Source organism: Protopterus annectens, chromosome 3.part1 (genome assembly GCF_019279795.1).
Source record: "Protopterus annectens isolate FY-2018-M chromosome 3.part1, PAN1.0, whole genome shotgun sequence".
NCBI classification, from domain to species: Eukaryota; Metazoa; Chordata; order Ceratodontiformes; family Protopteridae; genus Protopterus; species Protopterus annectens.
The window spans coordinates 819,462,877-819,480,629 of NC_056732.1; the positions used below are offsets into that span (position 1 = coordinate 819,462,877).

Below are 17,753 nucleotides of genomic sequence, written 5' to 3' on the forward strand. Positions count from 1 at the left end.
CATTTGCAAAGACCGCTATTTAACTTAGCTGCAACAGAAAAAAATACATTTAGTAAAGTTACGCAAAACTGTGACAGTCTTCCAGTATTTTGCAACTGCTAAAATCTCACCTTTCCAACACATGCAAGTGCAGTTTTCAAGGTGTCTCAATTAAGCTACATCTGTAAATGCATTTAGCGGCTTTGCCACTTGTTGCATCAGATGAACGTATTCCATGAATGCTGATATAACTCTGAAAGTCTGTACATTTGTTTTAACACGGCATATATTTGGGATAAGTATTATCCACATCATTATACTTTTTGCACTATTTCTCAGTAAATGTTTTTGTTACTGTTCAGATTTATTAGGCAATTTAAACACATGCAGGGTAAAACTAATAACTGTGTGTATTTAACTCACTATTGTGTTCTTGTATCATTTGTTCTTGTACACACTGCTCTAAGTTTGTTACTGCAATCTGGCCTGGATAGTGACTGAAAATGGAAATGGTCCAGTGTTTAGGACCAGCTCATTTACCCAGTTAAAGGAAATATGTAAAAATGAAATTTTAGTACATAATGGCCATGTAGCATTACCACTTTACTAAACCGCAGTCTACAGAATAAATTACCTTAAATGAAAATTAATATGAACTGATCTAGATAAATTCAAATATACCTGTTTCACACACAGAAAGCTATTCAATTCTACATTTGTTAAACTTGTTAATTTATTACCAGGCATATACAGTCCTTTTTTCTTCAAAAACTTCTTTTCTCTTCTATCAGATTTGTCTGTACCATCCTGCTCCTTCTCTGTTTCAAGATCAAGTTGTGCCTGTTGAATCAAGGCAGTCTGGCCATCCTGACAGTGATTCAGGGCAGTAGCTGATGACTGTCCCAACTCTTGAGAATGTGCTTGAACTGGAAGTGCTGTAAGTCCACTGTTTTCCAAAGCTTGCTAGGCCACAAAAGTAAACATCAACCAATAGTCAATACCATTAATAAACAGGAATCTACTTTAAAGAAGCTGTTTATGTGATTTACAACCTTACATTTTATAACCATATGGTTAGTAAAAAGGCAAGTATATAGCCACTATTACAATGAGTTGGCTTCAGGAAGCAGTAGGAAATAAAGGCCAAGTTTATAACTATGATTACAATAGGTTAGCACCAGGAAACGGTGGGAAACCCATGGTTTTACAATATGCATTCTGAGAGAGGAGGACTGTACTGACAGCACAGTTTATATGTTGAACTCATGAAAAGGTGTGAAGACAGCATTATTTGCAAATATCAAAATTAAAGTTTGACAGTTATCAGCAATTTAGAAACACTCCACTATTATGTCAACTCATCAGCTACAAACACCCACCAATTAGCTATATATCTGCTGAAGGGAAGTGGGAAAGTGTGCTGGAGAATTTATTATTTAACCCCTTATCTTTTGCTGAAAACATTGCTCCAATTATTAAGTACTCACTGAAGTATGAGAAGGGCAAAAACAGAGACATCTGTAAAGTGGTCAGTTATTTACAGGTCTCTCTCCTCATGGATGACTAAACTAACAGCAGCACCTTAAAGAAAAAACAGTAAAATAAAAAAATGGATAAAGCAGAGCAAACTACAGACACTGCCATAGCCTGCTGGCACTTACAGCAAAATTGCCACTGGCTATTGCAAAACAGCATTAGCAGAGTCATTTAACTCAGCTTCTTTCTATTAGTAATATAATCTTCTGTTGATGGCTTAATGGAATAACTACATTTTTAAATGCACTAACTTTATAAATTGAACAGATGGGACAGAAACATAATTCAGCCATCAAGTTGACTAAAACAAATACATCCCAACTAGAACCCTCCAGTCTTCAGAAAGGGCACTTTTAAATGTAGCGAAGCCCAGCAAAAGAGAAGGACAATGCCTATAATCCTACAACATTGCCAAATATGGAACAACCTCCCCTCATACATTACTCAACTTGACTCCCAAATAGCCTTTAAAGCTGCACTAAAAACCCACTATTTAAATAATCCCAGCTGTACCTGTGAAATACAGTGTAAGCCCCCCTTAACTTCACACATAACTACTCAGATCCTACTCTCTAACCCTCTGTTATATTACTTTCTTCACAACACTACTAAGGTTCACAGGTAGGTACTAGGCTATCGGCCCAAGGGCCTACATAAGCCTAGCCAACAAGGTTCCCTGGCTTACGCCACCCAAGAAAGTTATTTTCCTCCGCCACTGTCGAGCAGACACACAGAAGTGATCCCCGGGGTGTATTTCCTATTTCACATCCACTCACCAAGATTTTTCTTGAAGAGTGCTAATGAAGAACTGCTTGACATAGATGGGTAGCCTGTTCCAGAGTATGGGAAGTCTCTGGGACAGGAATCTATCCCTCCAGCATGTCCTGTTTATTGTGGTGACAAAGTTTACGTGTAAGGAAATGGCTACAAATATAATACACAGCTGCTGCTGAAGAAAGGGGTAACCAGTCCAACCGTAAAATCTAAAAGTACTTTAATAAATGAAGCGCTTTTCATCTCATACAGTGGTGGGACTTCTTCAGACAAAATTACATTACACCTTCATCTGTTTAAATACTAATTAAACACATCCCATGGGCCAATGGGTTGAATGGTTAATTAAAGCCCCACTTACTCATAAAAGTTTTAACTCATTTGACAACATGATCACCAAGATAGTATCTAAATCCTAGCCTACTGTTCACTTTAGAACGTTCACTGACTAATGCCTTGTACAAATGGTTTCTCATTAAAACATTAGAATTCAAAATAAATTTCCATAGTAAATATATTGCAAATACAATAAATTCTGCATGGCCAATACAGTGATAGATAGCATGTCAAGTTGCTAACACATCCAAATAAACATAAAACAAAAATAATGAATATGAAAAAATAAAAAATCAAACATCACAGATAAGACTATGAAAAACATCTTCATTCCTCCATGCCTGAAATATGTATCTGGGTCCCAACAAGACAAGGTTATACTTGTGTTTAAACTTATGTTTATACTACATAAATCTATGTGTATTATATACAGGGTCACCTCAAAAGGCTTTTTAACTTTAAGATATAGGTTATTGAACTAATTTTGTTAAGTCCAGGGTAGTGGCAAGCATCAGTTCAGAGTTGCCACAAAAGCTCAAGCCTTTCTAACCACAAAGGTTCTGGTCCACACCGCTCACTGTGCAGTACCCGGTCTATAGCTCTAAATTTAAAAGTGTGGTCGTTAAGCTCTATTATGTGCCTAGCTAATGCGTTTTTCTTTCTGTTGATAGTATATAAGTGCTTGTAAATGTGTTCCTTCAGTTTCCTATCTGTTTTTCCTATATAATAAGATGGGCACCACTGGCACTGAGCCACATAGACTACCATCCTCGATTGACAGTCCAGGCGCTTTAGGGCGATGTATTCCCTATCCCTAATGTGAAATGTTTTACCAATTTTTATGTGCTTACAATAACTACACATTACATTTCCACATACATTGTTTGTAGATGGCCTTTGTGCTGGTTCTTTTTAAAAGGCATTTTAGGTTAGGGCCCCTACTAAACACTTCCTGTGGTATATTATCAGTTTATGTCTAATTGATGTTTTATTCATCAGTAATTCCCAATTTTTATATCGTATATTCCTAATTTCAAAAGCGTTTACACTAAATGGTGTAACCAAACAATACTAGGGGGTAACTTTCTCTTCAGCTAAACCCGTATTCTTTCGTATGTTGTCCCCCATCATGTTGTTTGCATTCTGCGTGGTTAGGATGGGCCCATAAATACCTTTGCTTCTCTTTGTGATTACCTCTACTGTGATTTTCTGTACCAGGCTGTCAGGGTAGCCCCTTTTCAAGAACACATCTTTTAATTTCGAACATTCACTTAAAAAGTCCGCTTCTTCCGTGGTCATTCTGGCTGCCCTGACTAGTTGGCCTTTGACCACAGACCTTTTTTGATGGAATGGGTAGCAACTTTAAAAGTGCAAGAAAGCATTAAAGTATATTTCGTTTCTATAAATTCTTACCATACAGCATTCATTTTTAAGGTCCTTACGAATGTCTATATCCAAGTAAGCTATTTTTCCAGTGTTAAATATTGAAGTAAAGGCTAGAAAGTCAGTTGTACTATTAACGTACTCAACAAGATTCTTTGCTAAGACTTCTCCCACTTCTATAATCATAACAATGTTGTCTAAAAAATGTGTATAGACATAGATCTTATTAACAATACATTCATTCTTCCAAATTAATTCCCTCTCCCAATAAGCCATCACTAAGTTAGCAAAGGAGGCTCTGCATGGGGATCCCATCGCAATGCCTACCTTCTGCAAGTAGAATTTGCTATTGAACATGATATAGTTGTTCATCAAAATCAAGTCCAATAATTCTTCAACTAAATATACCTCATCATTTGGCACTCCCCTAGTTCTGAGCATATGGCTGACCCATTCTATCCCCTCCAAATGGAGGATAGAAGAATAAAGGTATTATTTTCTTCCTCCTCTATATGACTGTTTCTCCTACCTATGATATGTGCAATTTACTAATGATTATGATTACTTTCTTGTGATTGAAAGTATGTTATTATGTATCCATACATTCCCATAATTATGTATTAACTATATACCACTGCTCCCCACAATTATGTATTAACTATACACCACTGCTCCCCACCCTATGCTAATGTATGTATATCTCTTTCACTTTGTATTTGTTCTGTACAATATTTGATTACCTGTGGAGCTTTTCTCCCGGTCCTCCACTGAAAATAGGTTTCTGACCCAGTGGATTTTCCCCGGTCAATAAATAATATGTACTTTAAAAGAAACATTTAGTGTGACCAAACGCATAAGAAAATGCTCCAATATTTATTTAGCTGCTGAGCGATACAATGAATTACACACCCTGTTGCTGTAACCATTTAATTTCTGAGTGATATCTCCAATGAAAAATTTTCAGTGTATGAAAATACAAGCAGACATGATAGTAATCACGTGCAAGAGCAAAGTGCACTCAACCCAATATCATTGCTTGCCTTGGGGGTAGAACAGCTAACAGACAGGATTTAGTGGCAAGGCTAAGGGATGAAACTAAACTGCAAAACCAAATTAGATGCAAATAATCAGCTGCTTCTATTCCACATCTTAAGCACCTACTATCACACTGTTCTCCTTGCATCAGGCTGCTATCAAGTAAGACACTACAAGTGGAGTTGCTTTAAGTGTGCATAATACAGCAGGTGGATAGAACAGCACTCTTCCTAAAAACCTAGTATAGGTCATCATTCACTAAGCAAAACAGTTACCTCTAAGAATTGTTCCCAATGCTCCCACTCCCTTTCATCAATTCCCATACTATAACTGTCTAAACGTTTCTACAATACTGATAGGAGGTGGCTTTTACAGCCCAACTGTGGAGAGATGCCTGTTAATAAGTTGTTCATTGCATCCAGTCCAAAGGTACTGAACTGACAAATTAAGTAGCTGCAGGTATTTCCACAAGTGCAGTGCAACAGTCTGACTCCTTTGTGAACATTCCATGAAACATATAAGACCAAGTTCCGGTTCAAGTTCAAGTTGCTGTTCTGTCTTGCCCTTAACCCATTAAGCTGTTTACTTAACAGCTTAGACCATGGCTATAATTTGGCTCTTAGAAAACAACAAAGTTTAAAGACTTCTCATCTTCTATTTGTCGATGATTTAAAACTGTATAGCTCATCAGATGAGGAAATGAAAGCACAGCTGCAGGTTGTCAAACTTTTTCAGATGGTATTAGAATGTCATTTGGCGCAATATATGCCGCGGTGATACGGCAGTAGCATTGTTACCTCACAGCAAGAGGTTCTCCCGTTCGATTCTTGGCTGGGCTTGGGAGTGCCTTCTGTGTGGAGTTCTGCATGTCCTCCCCGTGGCTGGGTAGCGTTCAAAAGACATGCGTGCGTAAATGGGCGTGCCTTCGTTGAAGGTTGAGCGTCGAGCTGGCACCTCGGCATTTAGTAAAAATCTACTGCCAATCATTAGCAGACCGGAGTTCCGCTGTGGCGACCCCTTACCGGGAAAAGCCGAAAGACAAACAAACAAACATTAGAATGCCATTTGGCCTTGATAAGTGTACAAAAACAACCTTTAAAGTAAGAAAACTGCAGCACCAGGAAAACATCAGTTTGAGACAAGAATGTGATATAAAAGAACTTGAGCAAGAGGGAGTGTATAAATACTTGGGAGTTGATGAAGGATCAGCAATAAAATACGAACAAATCCAAGTCAAACTTAATAAGGAATATTTTAGAAGACTTAAATTAATCATGAAAACAGCACTGACATCTAGGAACAAAATCCAAGCTATAAACCAATTTGCTCTTCCTGTCCTAACTTATAGTTTTGGAGAAATTGACTGGCCCCAAAATGTGTTGGACAAATTAGATATTAAAACAAAAAGGACATGCTCAACAAATGATTTATAAAAATCAGTGCATACCAAGATTATATATTCCCCATTCCAAAGGAGGGGATGGGCCTCCTTGAAAGTGATTACATGTATAGATCTGCAACTGTGGGACTCCACACATATCTGCTGACCTCACGAGACCCACATGTAGTGAAAGTTTTGAAACATGAGGAGAATAAATCTAAGATGACTGTCAAGCAGGAATACAAATCAAACCAGAAGTAGATAAAAATTAGGCAGCAAGTGAATGTGCCAAAAACAAAAGAAAGAATATACGGTGAAGGATCACATGAAAAGGCAAGAAATATGGAAAATGCATAAATATAGTTGCAAGTATAGAAAACTTCTGGAAGAACATTATGTTGATCAGGAATGAACACAGGAATGGTTAAGGAGTGGCAAATTCAAACCAAAAGATGAAAGGTTAATATTGGTGGCACAAGACAATGGGCTACATACACGTTGGTTTACAAAGTCCATTGAACATATGGGAGAAACAGACAACTGTAGGTTTTGTAAAACAGAACTGGAAACAGTTGCACACCTTGTTGCAGGTCATGATATACTAATGAAAAAAAGGACTGTATATTGAAAGGCATAATAATCTGGCAAAACTGTTGCACTGGGTTTTGTGCAAACATTATGGTGCTGAAGTGGCTGAAAAACACTGGAAATATCAGCCTCACAGCATCATAGAAACTGATGAAGTCCACATCACATGGAATCACCCATTGCTAACAGTTCAAAAGACAGAGGCGAGAAAACCAGATATAGTGGTCCAAGAATAGAAGACAAAAGTAGCATTGATCATTGAAATCGCTACAGCCAGTGACTATAGTGTCTTGCGTACAGAGACACAAAGTCATCAAGTTTCAAGATTTGCAAGCAGAAATGACAGCAATGTGGAAGAAAGATACCCAAACAGTTCTAATAGTTATAGGAGCAACAGGTTTTATAAAAAAGAATCTACAATTGTATTTAGATATGTTACCAATATATGTAACTCTGTACAAATTGCAGAAGGAGTCATTACTGCGCACACTACGGGTGTTGCGAAGAGCACTTCTGACTGACATCAAAGATTGAAACAATACTAATTTCATGAACTTTAATCATACTTTAACTAAGGAATGGGGTACATTCCAGTCATGTTACTGGAAACCCAAAAGACTTGGAGAAATTAAGGGTAAGACCATATATGCCCCAGGTATAGGTCTAGGCACAAAACTACTCCACTTTTAAAACCAAGCCATGTAGAAAACATATTTGTAATCCACAGATACTCTGGGATTGGCCCAAATTAGATCCCAAAGACCATGTGAATCCAGGCAAAAATTCTTCTATAATACACACTGTAAATCCAACCAGAATCAAAAAACAAAGGGAAAATCAGCAGGACAAAAGCAGCAGAAATTCAAAGAAAAAATGAAATGCTGGTATCCAAAGACAAGTGCACTTTATTAAACAAACCAAGTGCTTTCACTCACAAGGTGCTTTTTCAAATAAAATCAATAACCATAAAAACACATATATATTGTTTGTATACTCATTAATCAATTTAAAACAATTGCTTCAATTAATTCATCATCTTAATGCCTTAAAGCCCTTTGTTTTAAAACTGGATTCATACTACAAGTATCACTTCAACCATAACTATCTGTTGCATTTAATCTAACATCCCTTTGTAGTCCATCGCCTAAATTTTACTTCTTATATCTCCTCCCCAAATATTCAAATTCATTAACTACAGTAGCATAAATTTAGAATTATGTTACATTTAATGATCAGTTATATATTTTGCTAAATAATGTTTTCCAGTATTCTTCCTTATATAATAACATGCTCACTAATGTCTTCTTTCAAAGACCTATTTGCTTACCCCCACAAAAATGAGAATATAGCTGACACTTTGCTTTGTCAACAATATCTCTAGATGTACGATCTGCATAAAATGGCACATATATTTTTTCTTTGAGATGTAAAAAAGAGCCCAATGAATGAATATAGCCACAGTAACAACTTCTACATTTATGAGTACCGTGACATTAACTTATTTATTGTCACAGTGAAGTCCTATGTAATTGTTAGCATTTCAAACTTGGTTCATTTTTAAAAGAAAAATGCAATATATCACCAACTACTTTACTCATTTTCTCATACATTTGCTATCGTTCTTGAAAATGTAAAAAGAACTCTCAACCCATTGTATATTTTATAGGCTGAGTTGTATTACTAGATAAACAGAAAAAAAATTGCATTGTTTCCTTTATACATTTTAACACTTCATCACTCACTCTTGAGTCTCAGACTATTGGTACTTCTCCTTTTTAAAAATGAATTTCTTTTACAAGGTCTTAGTATGAATGAATGTTAACAGATGAGAACAGTCACCACGAACAATATCATCAATGCAAATAAAGTCCAAAGTTGCCCACGTTAAAATCCAAAAGCAGTCACAGTAGAAGTGTAAAAAATCATTTATTTCGGAACAAGGAATGATAGTCTAGCTATGCTTCATCAGATACATTAACTCAATACAATTTACCAAATATATACACCCAGCATTTTGGCGGGCTCATTAATTTTATCACTCATTATCACCTGAATCAATTGGTAATCATGGAGATAGATTCAGGTTAAAATGAAACTCATTGTATTTCCTTTTAAGGCCACTGAAAATCATATAATACTGAACACATTACATTTTAAAAACAGCAATGCTTGCAGACTCAGGTAATGCATGGATCTTATAAGCGTCATTCAAATACACAGGTGCCTGTTAAAGCCACTAGAAAAAGTACTAGTGCTTACAAATAGTACCGCTCGCCTCTTAATATAATAACAGTTGCATCGGTACAATACTTACAAATGCACTCCATCGCTAAACAACATGTGCGTATAGCTTAAATAAAATCATCTATAATAAAACTGCACCATGATCGCAAGCAGCTTGATAAAGAAAACAAGTTCTTAATCCACAGTTGTCTTCAAAAAATACGTACATACACAAACATCAACACTGTGACGTTCGCTATAGAATTAACCCCTCATTCTATACGCAAATGGTGTCACATGTACTTAAAGCTCCAATGGAGTATCTCAGGAGGTTAGTCGGTGGTATCCCTGGTCCTAGTGCCAACATTTTAATCCATATAGTGAATGTTTAATGACGGCACTTCATTCAAGACAACTTCAATCATAGAAAAAAACATATATTCACTCACATGGAACATAACAATTCCGATGACACTCGAGTACTGATAGTAATTCTAGATACATCAACTATAGAAAAGTAACTGTTATATTTACAAACTGGTACTTCATGACTGCTATATATAAATGTATACACTAAATACACATCGTGAAAATAATATAATACATGAGCTACCAGGTAAAACAAAACAATATATAAAAATATATAAAAATCTCATATTTAGATATGGTCAAATAGACAAAATTATAAAATTCGAGATAACCTGACTATGAATCACAATACTCTTGCTCTATGTTGAAAGTTAATGTATATTAAAAGCCTAAGCCATTAGTATACCAATTACATAATACATTGCTTACGCCTTAAAAAACAATACACATACTATGACACTTGATATAAAAATTACTCATTACAGTCCAATGGGCATGTATAATGTTATATGCTACTACATATAACAATTAAAATGTACATTATATGAGGCAAAAAATGAATAAAATCATTTGCAAAAATTATAACAATACAAGCCCATGCATACTAAGGAGACGTTATTAGCCTGATATTACTATATGTAATCTGAACTATAGGAATGTCATGGCCCTGAAAGTCAATAGATAACACTACCTGCGTTCTATCAACACAGGTTTCAGAGAGATGGAGTTATTTAATCCTGGTGAAAGGTGTGCCGCTAATTTTAGGATCCAATGCAGCTCAGCTTTGGCCAACATATTTTCAATACTACCTCCCCTTAAAGTAGGTACAATTACTTGTAAGACCCTAAACTTAAAGAAGTGAGAGTGATTTTCCTTCACATGTCTGGCTAGTGCATTGGTTTCTTCTTGTTTCCGAATTTCATAGAGGTGATCATAAATACGATCTCTCAACCTTCTCTTGGTTAGACCTATATAAAATGCTGTACAAAGGGAGCAGGTGGCCAAATATATCACATTTTTTGTGTTGCAGTCAGCATAGTGTTTAGGTTTAAAGACTACATTCATATTAGGATGTTGATAGTCCTGTGTCTTACTTAAGTTATTGCATCTAGGACAATGTAAACAGGGGTATGTCCCTTTACTTACTATGTCTCCCAGTAATAAACAAGTAGATTTACCCACATTGGTGATGTGTTGATCATTGTAAAGTCGCTTCTTAAGATTGTCACTGTTCTTGTAGCAAAATTTGGGTGTAAGGCCTACTATATCTCTAATCTGTTTATTCACTGTGAGGACATTCCAGTTTTTCCTGATTACTTTCCTAATACTCTCCACTTCATTAGTGTATTTGATGACATAACACAGTCTATTACCATAAGAGATGGAACCAGGGGTGGCTTTTTTCCTATACTCACTCGATGTATACAATTCACCATTGGTAACATAATCAGTGTCTCCAATAATCTCTTGCCTTATTCTCCTCACCATGTTCATGTCATAGCCCCTATCCCTAAATAGGAGCTCCATGATATTGGCCTCCTTAAAAAGGTCATCTTTATTTTGACAAAGTCTGGACACTCTAGTAAATTGGCTTGTTACTATGCCCCGAAAGGTATAGGCTGGATGCATACTGTCTGGTGCTAACAACGCATTTTTCCAGACAGTTTTCCTATAGAGTGTAGTTACAATTTTACCTTCGTCTGTCAATCTTAATGTAACGTCCAGAAAATTAACTTGCTGATGTGAGCTCTCTACAGTGAATCTTAAAAAATCAGTAGTGGTTTCTAGGTGTCTCAGGAAGTTGTGAAAGCTGTCAGCTGAACCCTCCCAAATTATAAGTATGTCATCTACAAACCGTTTGTAGTATTTTATGTACCTTGAGGACTCATGAGTGAACAGGGACAACTTTTCCCACCAGTATACTACCAGGTTAGCATAAGTATTGGCACAGGGGGTCCCCATGGCTACCCCCCATGCCTGTAGGAAATATCCATCCCCAAATATAAAAATGTTGTTGTTCAGTACTATATCCAACAACTGAGTGACCAATATAATCCTATCATTGGAAAAATGGGTTTCCTTATGCAATAACTCCCTGATATACTGTATCCCTATATCATTAGGGATCGAGGTAAATAGCTTTTCCACATCCATGGTTATGAGAAGATAACCTGTGTTCCCCATTTCCAAATGTATGTCCTTAAGGCTCTCTAGCAGTTGGTAAGTATCCTTAAGGATAGTGCAGCAATTATTCACTACTGGACGTAGAAGGCTCTCTAAGAAGGTTGATATACGGGCAGTCACCCACCCATCCCCTGCTACAATCGGTCTCATTGGAATGTATGAATACCAGTATTAATTCTACCCTAATGATATCTAAAAAACAATATAAGAATATTTATAATCAAACTTAACAAAAAAAGAAGTTAGGTATTCACCATAACGTTCCATGTTTGTTGTCCTTGATCTCGCCTTCCTTCTTGCTGATTGGGTTTGGAGCCGATCCTCGGCTCTGACTTGGCCATATTCTACAGCTCAAGAGCTTCCACTCGCTCAAGGATAGTTCATATCCCAACATGCCTAGCAGCCCACTCACCAGGCTAAACAATGAGAAGGTTACTGTCAGCTACCTGTCGGGTGCCAGGATCCGCCACATAGCCCAAGTACTCAGGTCTCTCCACAACAAGTACAAATATGACTCTGTCATTGTCCATGTTGGTGTGAATGACCTGAGACATACCTCCCTGGACTACATGAAAAGAGACATGGAAGAGCTCTCCGATCTTGTAGCCCAGGCAGGTATGACCCTAGCCCTGAGTAGCATCCTGCCATTACCCAGAATGATACCGCAGTACAAGGACAAAATGATTGACTTCTATATTTGGCTAAGCTTCTGGTGCCAATCTAAGGGGATCCAATATCTCTCTGCCTGGGATGACATGGTCGACAGACCACGATGCTTTGCCAGGGATGGCCTGCACCTGTCACCCCTGGGATTCCGGATACTGGCTAAGGGTCTTGCCACCCCTATAGTGCCTTTTTAGGCAAGGTTCAAATGACAAATTCACCAACGTAACAGGAAAAGGCAATTAAAAACTGAGGGTAATGCTACTCAATGCTAGACGTCTAAATCTCAAAATGCACTCACTCGAGGCAATCCTTAAAATGGAGAACATCGATATCTGTGCAGTGACTGAGACCTGGTTCAAGGCTCTAGACAGCACCCCTGCATTACCAGGCTATAACTCATACCACACTTTTCGGCCATCTAACCTGGACCAGAACACCAAAGGCAGAGGTGTGTCCATATTCATTAAGGATATCTACACCTCCAGGCTAGTTGCGCAGCATAATGCATCTGAGGTTATCCAAGTGCAACTCAATCTGGGCAAAACTGCAATCCAAATTGTAGCTTGCTACAGATCCCCCACCATGCTCCAGGATTCCCACTCCTCTTTTCTTGATATACTGGAAAATATTAGGGTTCATCCAAACACCCTAATAATGGGCGATTTCAACTACCCCACCCAACATTAACTGGGAAAACTACTCATGTACCAACTCCTTCGCTCAACGCTTTCTGGAATTCATAAATTCCAATGCCCTGGATCAACTTATCCACACCCCTGCCAGGGGCAACAACATCCTAGACCTAGTCATTACCAACATGAGTGACCGGTGTTCCACACCTGAAGTCAACTCCTCATTAGTCAGATTCGACCATAAGCTACTCACCCTAAATATCTGCATCCCACCCCCACCCACCATTAAGAAAACCATGGTAAAAAATTTCTCCAAATGGAACTTCATGCTTCTTAAAACAGAAGTGGCGAACTTCATGACACCCATGCAGATGGACAATACAGTTACGATTGCTGAATCCTACACAAATGCACTCTATAAGTACTTACATGAGTGCATGGATCGTGCTATCCCAAACAGATCCAAGACGCTATCCTCCAAAAAAAAAGAAAGCCAATCTGATGGTCCACTGCCATAAACAAACTCTACAACAGAAGGAAGAAACTGTTGCAAAAGAGTAAAATCCCATGAGTGGAGGAGCTCCCTGGCCAGCCTCAGTAAGAAGCCGAGATCCCTTATAAGATCCTCCAAAGCTAGCTGCGAAAACAAAATCACCACTGATTCTAAGGGCAACCACAAAGCATTTTATAGCTATGTCAAGAATCTCAATGGCAACACCCAGATCTGCTCTGAGTTACAGCACAACGGTATGAAAATTACAGAACCAACTGATATTGCCAACATCCTGGCAGATAGGTTTAGTGCTAACTTTACCCCCCTCTCACCCTCTAAAGGGCCCATATCTATGCAGGAAGAATGCAGTCCCTGTAATCACATCTATGCAGGTTAAAGCTGCACTCTCTAAAACCAAAAACACAGCATCCATGGGACCGGACAACATCCCAGGCTACATTTTACATGAACTTCAGAATGAACTGGCTCCCCACCTAAGCACCATGTTCAATCATAGTCTCACGTCAGGCTTTGTGCCCACTGAATGGTGCACAGCAACAGTTATCCCACTCCACAAAGGAAAGCCACCAAGGATCCTGGGAAATATCGCCCTATTAGCCTGACGAGCCTGGTCTGCAAGGCCAAGGAATGTATCCTCATGGAACTCATAATTAAAGACATTGGTAACTTCCAAACTCTGGACCCCACACAGTTGGGGTTTGTGAAAGGCAGATCATGCCTCCTGAACCTGATCAACTTCTTTGAGGCAGTCACCAAAGCCGTAGACAAGGGTAACGTGGTTCACACAGCCTTATCTTGAATTCGCCAAGGCTTTCGACACCATCCCCCATTCTGGAATTATAGCTAAACTCACAAAACTAGGTATAAATCCCTACGTCACAAGATGGGTTGCCAACTGGCTCACTGACAGAACCCACACTGTAAAAGTTGCAGACTCCAAATCTGACTTCAAACCAGTGACAAGTGGAGTACCACAGGGTTTAGTCCTGGGACCTCTCCTGTTTGGTATCTTCCCTAAAGTACAGGCTAACACCGAAGGCCTCTGTCTAATGAAGTTCGCAGATGACTGCAAACTAGGAGCCATAGTTGAGTCCCCAAATGACGTGGACTTCCTACAGAGGGGACTCACTGAGACAGATGCCTGGGGTCAGAGGTATGGCCTCAAGCTCAAAGCAAAAAGTGCATTGTCATCCCCTTTGATAAAAATTCTGTACCCATGAAGTACCACATAAACAGCAGTCTACTTAACGCCAAATGTGTAATAAGAGACCTTGGAACCCAGGTGGACAGTAGTCTCTCCTTTGATAATCACATCGCCACAGTAGTCAGGAAATCCTTCTATGTGGTACACCTCATCACAAAAGGGTTCTCATCCAGGAAAAAAGTGGTCATTGTTCCCCTCTACTCAGCACTCATTAGACCCATTATAGAGTACAACGCCCCTTTTGGAATGTACCTTACAAGACATCTGCAGCAGCTGGAAAGGCCACAGAAGTACCTCACAAAGAGGATTACTGGCCTCAAACAGATGCCCTACACTGACCGCCTCAAAAAACTCCAGCTTTACTCTGTAGCATATCTCCTACTCTGAGGAGATCTCCTGCCTAACATATAAAGCTATGTTAAACCCAGAGCTGTTGGACATGCTACACCTAAACAAATCCCAATCCCTCCGAACTACATGCTCCAGGGACCTAAACCTTGTCACCACAATAAACAGGACATGCTGGAGGGATAGATTCCTTTCCCAGAGACTTCCTACACTTTGGAACAAGCTACCCATCTATGTCAAGCAAAGTTCCTCATTAGCATTCTTCAAGAAAATTCTTGATGAGTGGATGGGAAATAGGAAATGCACCCCGGGGATCACTTCTGTGGCTCTGCTCGACAGGGGCACAGGAAAATAACTTTCTTGGGTGGCGTAAGCCAGGGAACCTTGTTGGCTAGGCTTACTTAGGCCCTTGGGCTGATAGCCTAGTACCTACCTATGAACCTATGAAACTATGACAGTTACCCAGATCTCGTCTGTGATAACCTATAACACTAGACTATAATGTGCAAATATAGATAGACATGTATATAAATTATACACACACACACACACATATATATATATATATATATATATATATATATATATATATATATATATATATATATATACACATATACATATACATATACATATATCCCACCAAGATAGTAGTAAAAGGAGTCTAACTCTATCCAACTCATAAGACAGGAAGGGAATAACAGCCTATGTAGCCAAATGATGGATAATTCCTCTCGATCTTCCAGGAGGGGGGGAAGGAGGGTGGGATGCAAGAAGGAAGGTGAGATCAAAGACAATAAAACATGGAACGTTATGGTGAGTACATAACTTCTTTATGTTATGATATCCCTATCTCATCTTCCTTCTTGCTGGTTGGGACCGCGTCCCCAGCACCTTCTTCTTGGGTGGCTCAATGGAATAGACTCTTCATGACTGTGAAACGAAAGGATGCCCTGTTCCGAGAGGCCACATCTACTTTGTAATGACTGATGACGGTATGGGGATTAACTCACGTAGCTGCTGCACAAATTGAGTCTAAAGGCAGTCTGGCCTGAAAGGCAGTAGAGGTAGACAAGGCCCTGGTTGAGTGTCCTCAAAATTTACCTCGCAGCTGCTTGTTCTGTGAATTGTAGACATACGTGATGGTGACTGAAAGCCATTTTGATAAAGTTACTGTTGAGACTGAAGTTCATTTTCTGTTTTCTGCAAAGGATACAAACAATTGGTCAGATTTTCTGAATTCTTTAGTCCTGTGCAAGTAAAAACATAATTGTCTATGAACATCCAGTTGGTGGAGTTTATATTCTGCCTTGTTGTCATAATTAGGGAAGAATACAGGTAGTTCTATTGACTGATTCAGATTGAAGTCTGAGCAAACTTTTGGTAGGAAGGAGGGGTTGATTTTGAGAGAAACCCTTTCTTTGTGAAAAATTAAGTAAGAGGGACGAATGGATAGAGCCTGTAATTCTAATACCCTCCTAGCTGAGGTAATGGCAGTCAAGAAAATAGATTTCCAAGTCAAAAATTTCAAAGAACAAGTAGTAGCCGGTTCGAAAGGTGGAAGAATCAAGGCAGCTAGGACTAAGTTTAGATCCCAAGGAGGCAGTGGTTCTCTTATTGGGGGTCTCAAGAGGATAGTACCTTTCAGGAAAGCTTTGCATAACCTGTGGGACATAACATTGGAACCCATTTCTCCTACATGGAAATTGGAAACAGCAGCCACATCAACTCGGATAGTTGCTGCTGCTGCTCCTTGGTTAAAGGTTTCAGCGAGAAATTCGAGGATCTTTGAAATAGGTACAGTAAAAGGGTCAATAGTATTTTTGGCTGCCCAACAAGAGAACCACTTCCATTTGCTAGCATAAAGTTTTCGCGCTGAGGATTTGTGAGAGGAAATTAAAATATGTTGTACTGCCTGGGAGATGTCAGGAAGCCTGGCTAAGACGGGAAGTGGAGGAATCAAGCTGTCAGCTTGAGGGTCTGTATGGAAGGATTGAGCATACCCGACTGATGCCCAGGAGATCTGGAACTGGGTCCAAGATCCAAGGCTCTTCCTGGGGATGGGGCCATAAAAAGGGAACCATATTTGATGAGGCCAGTAAGGGGCTATGAGTATTAGTTTGCAGCCCAATGATTTTTCTTTCTGAAGAACCTTGGGAATTAGAAGGAACGGGGGAAAAGCATAAAGAAGTCCCGGGGGCCAATCGTAAACAACTGCATCCCTGGGTGACTGCCCCAGTGGAGGGACTAGGGTGAAGTAGCTGCTGCACTTGGTATTGATGGAGGTGGCACAAAGGTCACAGCAAGGCTGGCCCCACTTGTGAAACATTTGGTTCACAATATCCTGCTTCAGGGACCACTGGAAAGGCATCAGGATAGCCCTGCTGAGCTTTTCTGCTATCATGTTGGATTTTCCTGGAATGTGCATCACAATCAGAAAGGGTTGGGAAGACATTGCCCACTGCCATACTCTTAGAGCCTCTCGACACAAGGAGTAGGATCTGGTTCCACCTTGCTTGTTGATGTACCACACTACCGACATGTTGTCTGTTTGAATTGTGATCGCCCCCGTAGGTAGAGAGCCCTGTAGTGCTTGCAACG

General features: G+C 39.1%; 1 protein-coding gene across 1 annotated transcript in view; it reads right to left on the bottom strand.

Moving 5' to 3' along the window:
• ZNF236 (zinc finger protein 236) overlaps nucleotides 1–17,753 on the bottom strand; it is a 1,651,223-nt gene that overhangs the window by 1,138,850 nt on the left and 494,620 nt on the right. Inside the window, exon 9 of the mRNA XM_044067103.1 lies at nucleotides 720–942. Within this exon, the coding sequence (XP_043923038.1) occupies nucleotides 720–942 (223 nt within the window). The remainder of the gene's footprint in view (nucleotides 1–719; nucleotides 943–17,753) is intronic.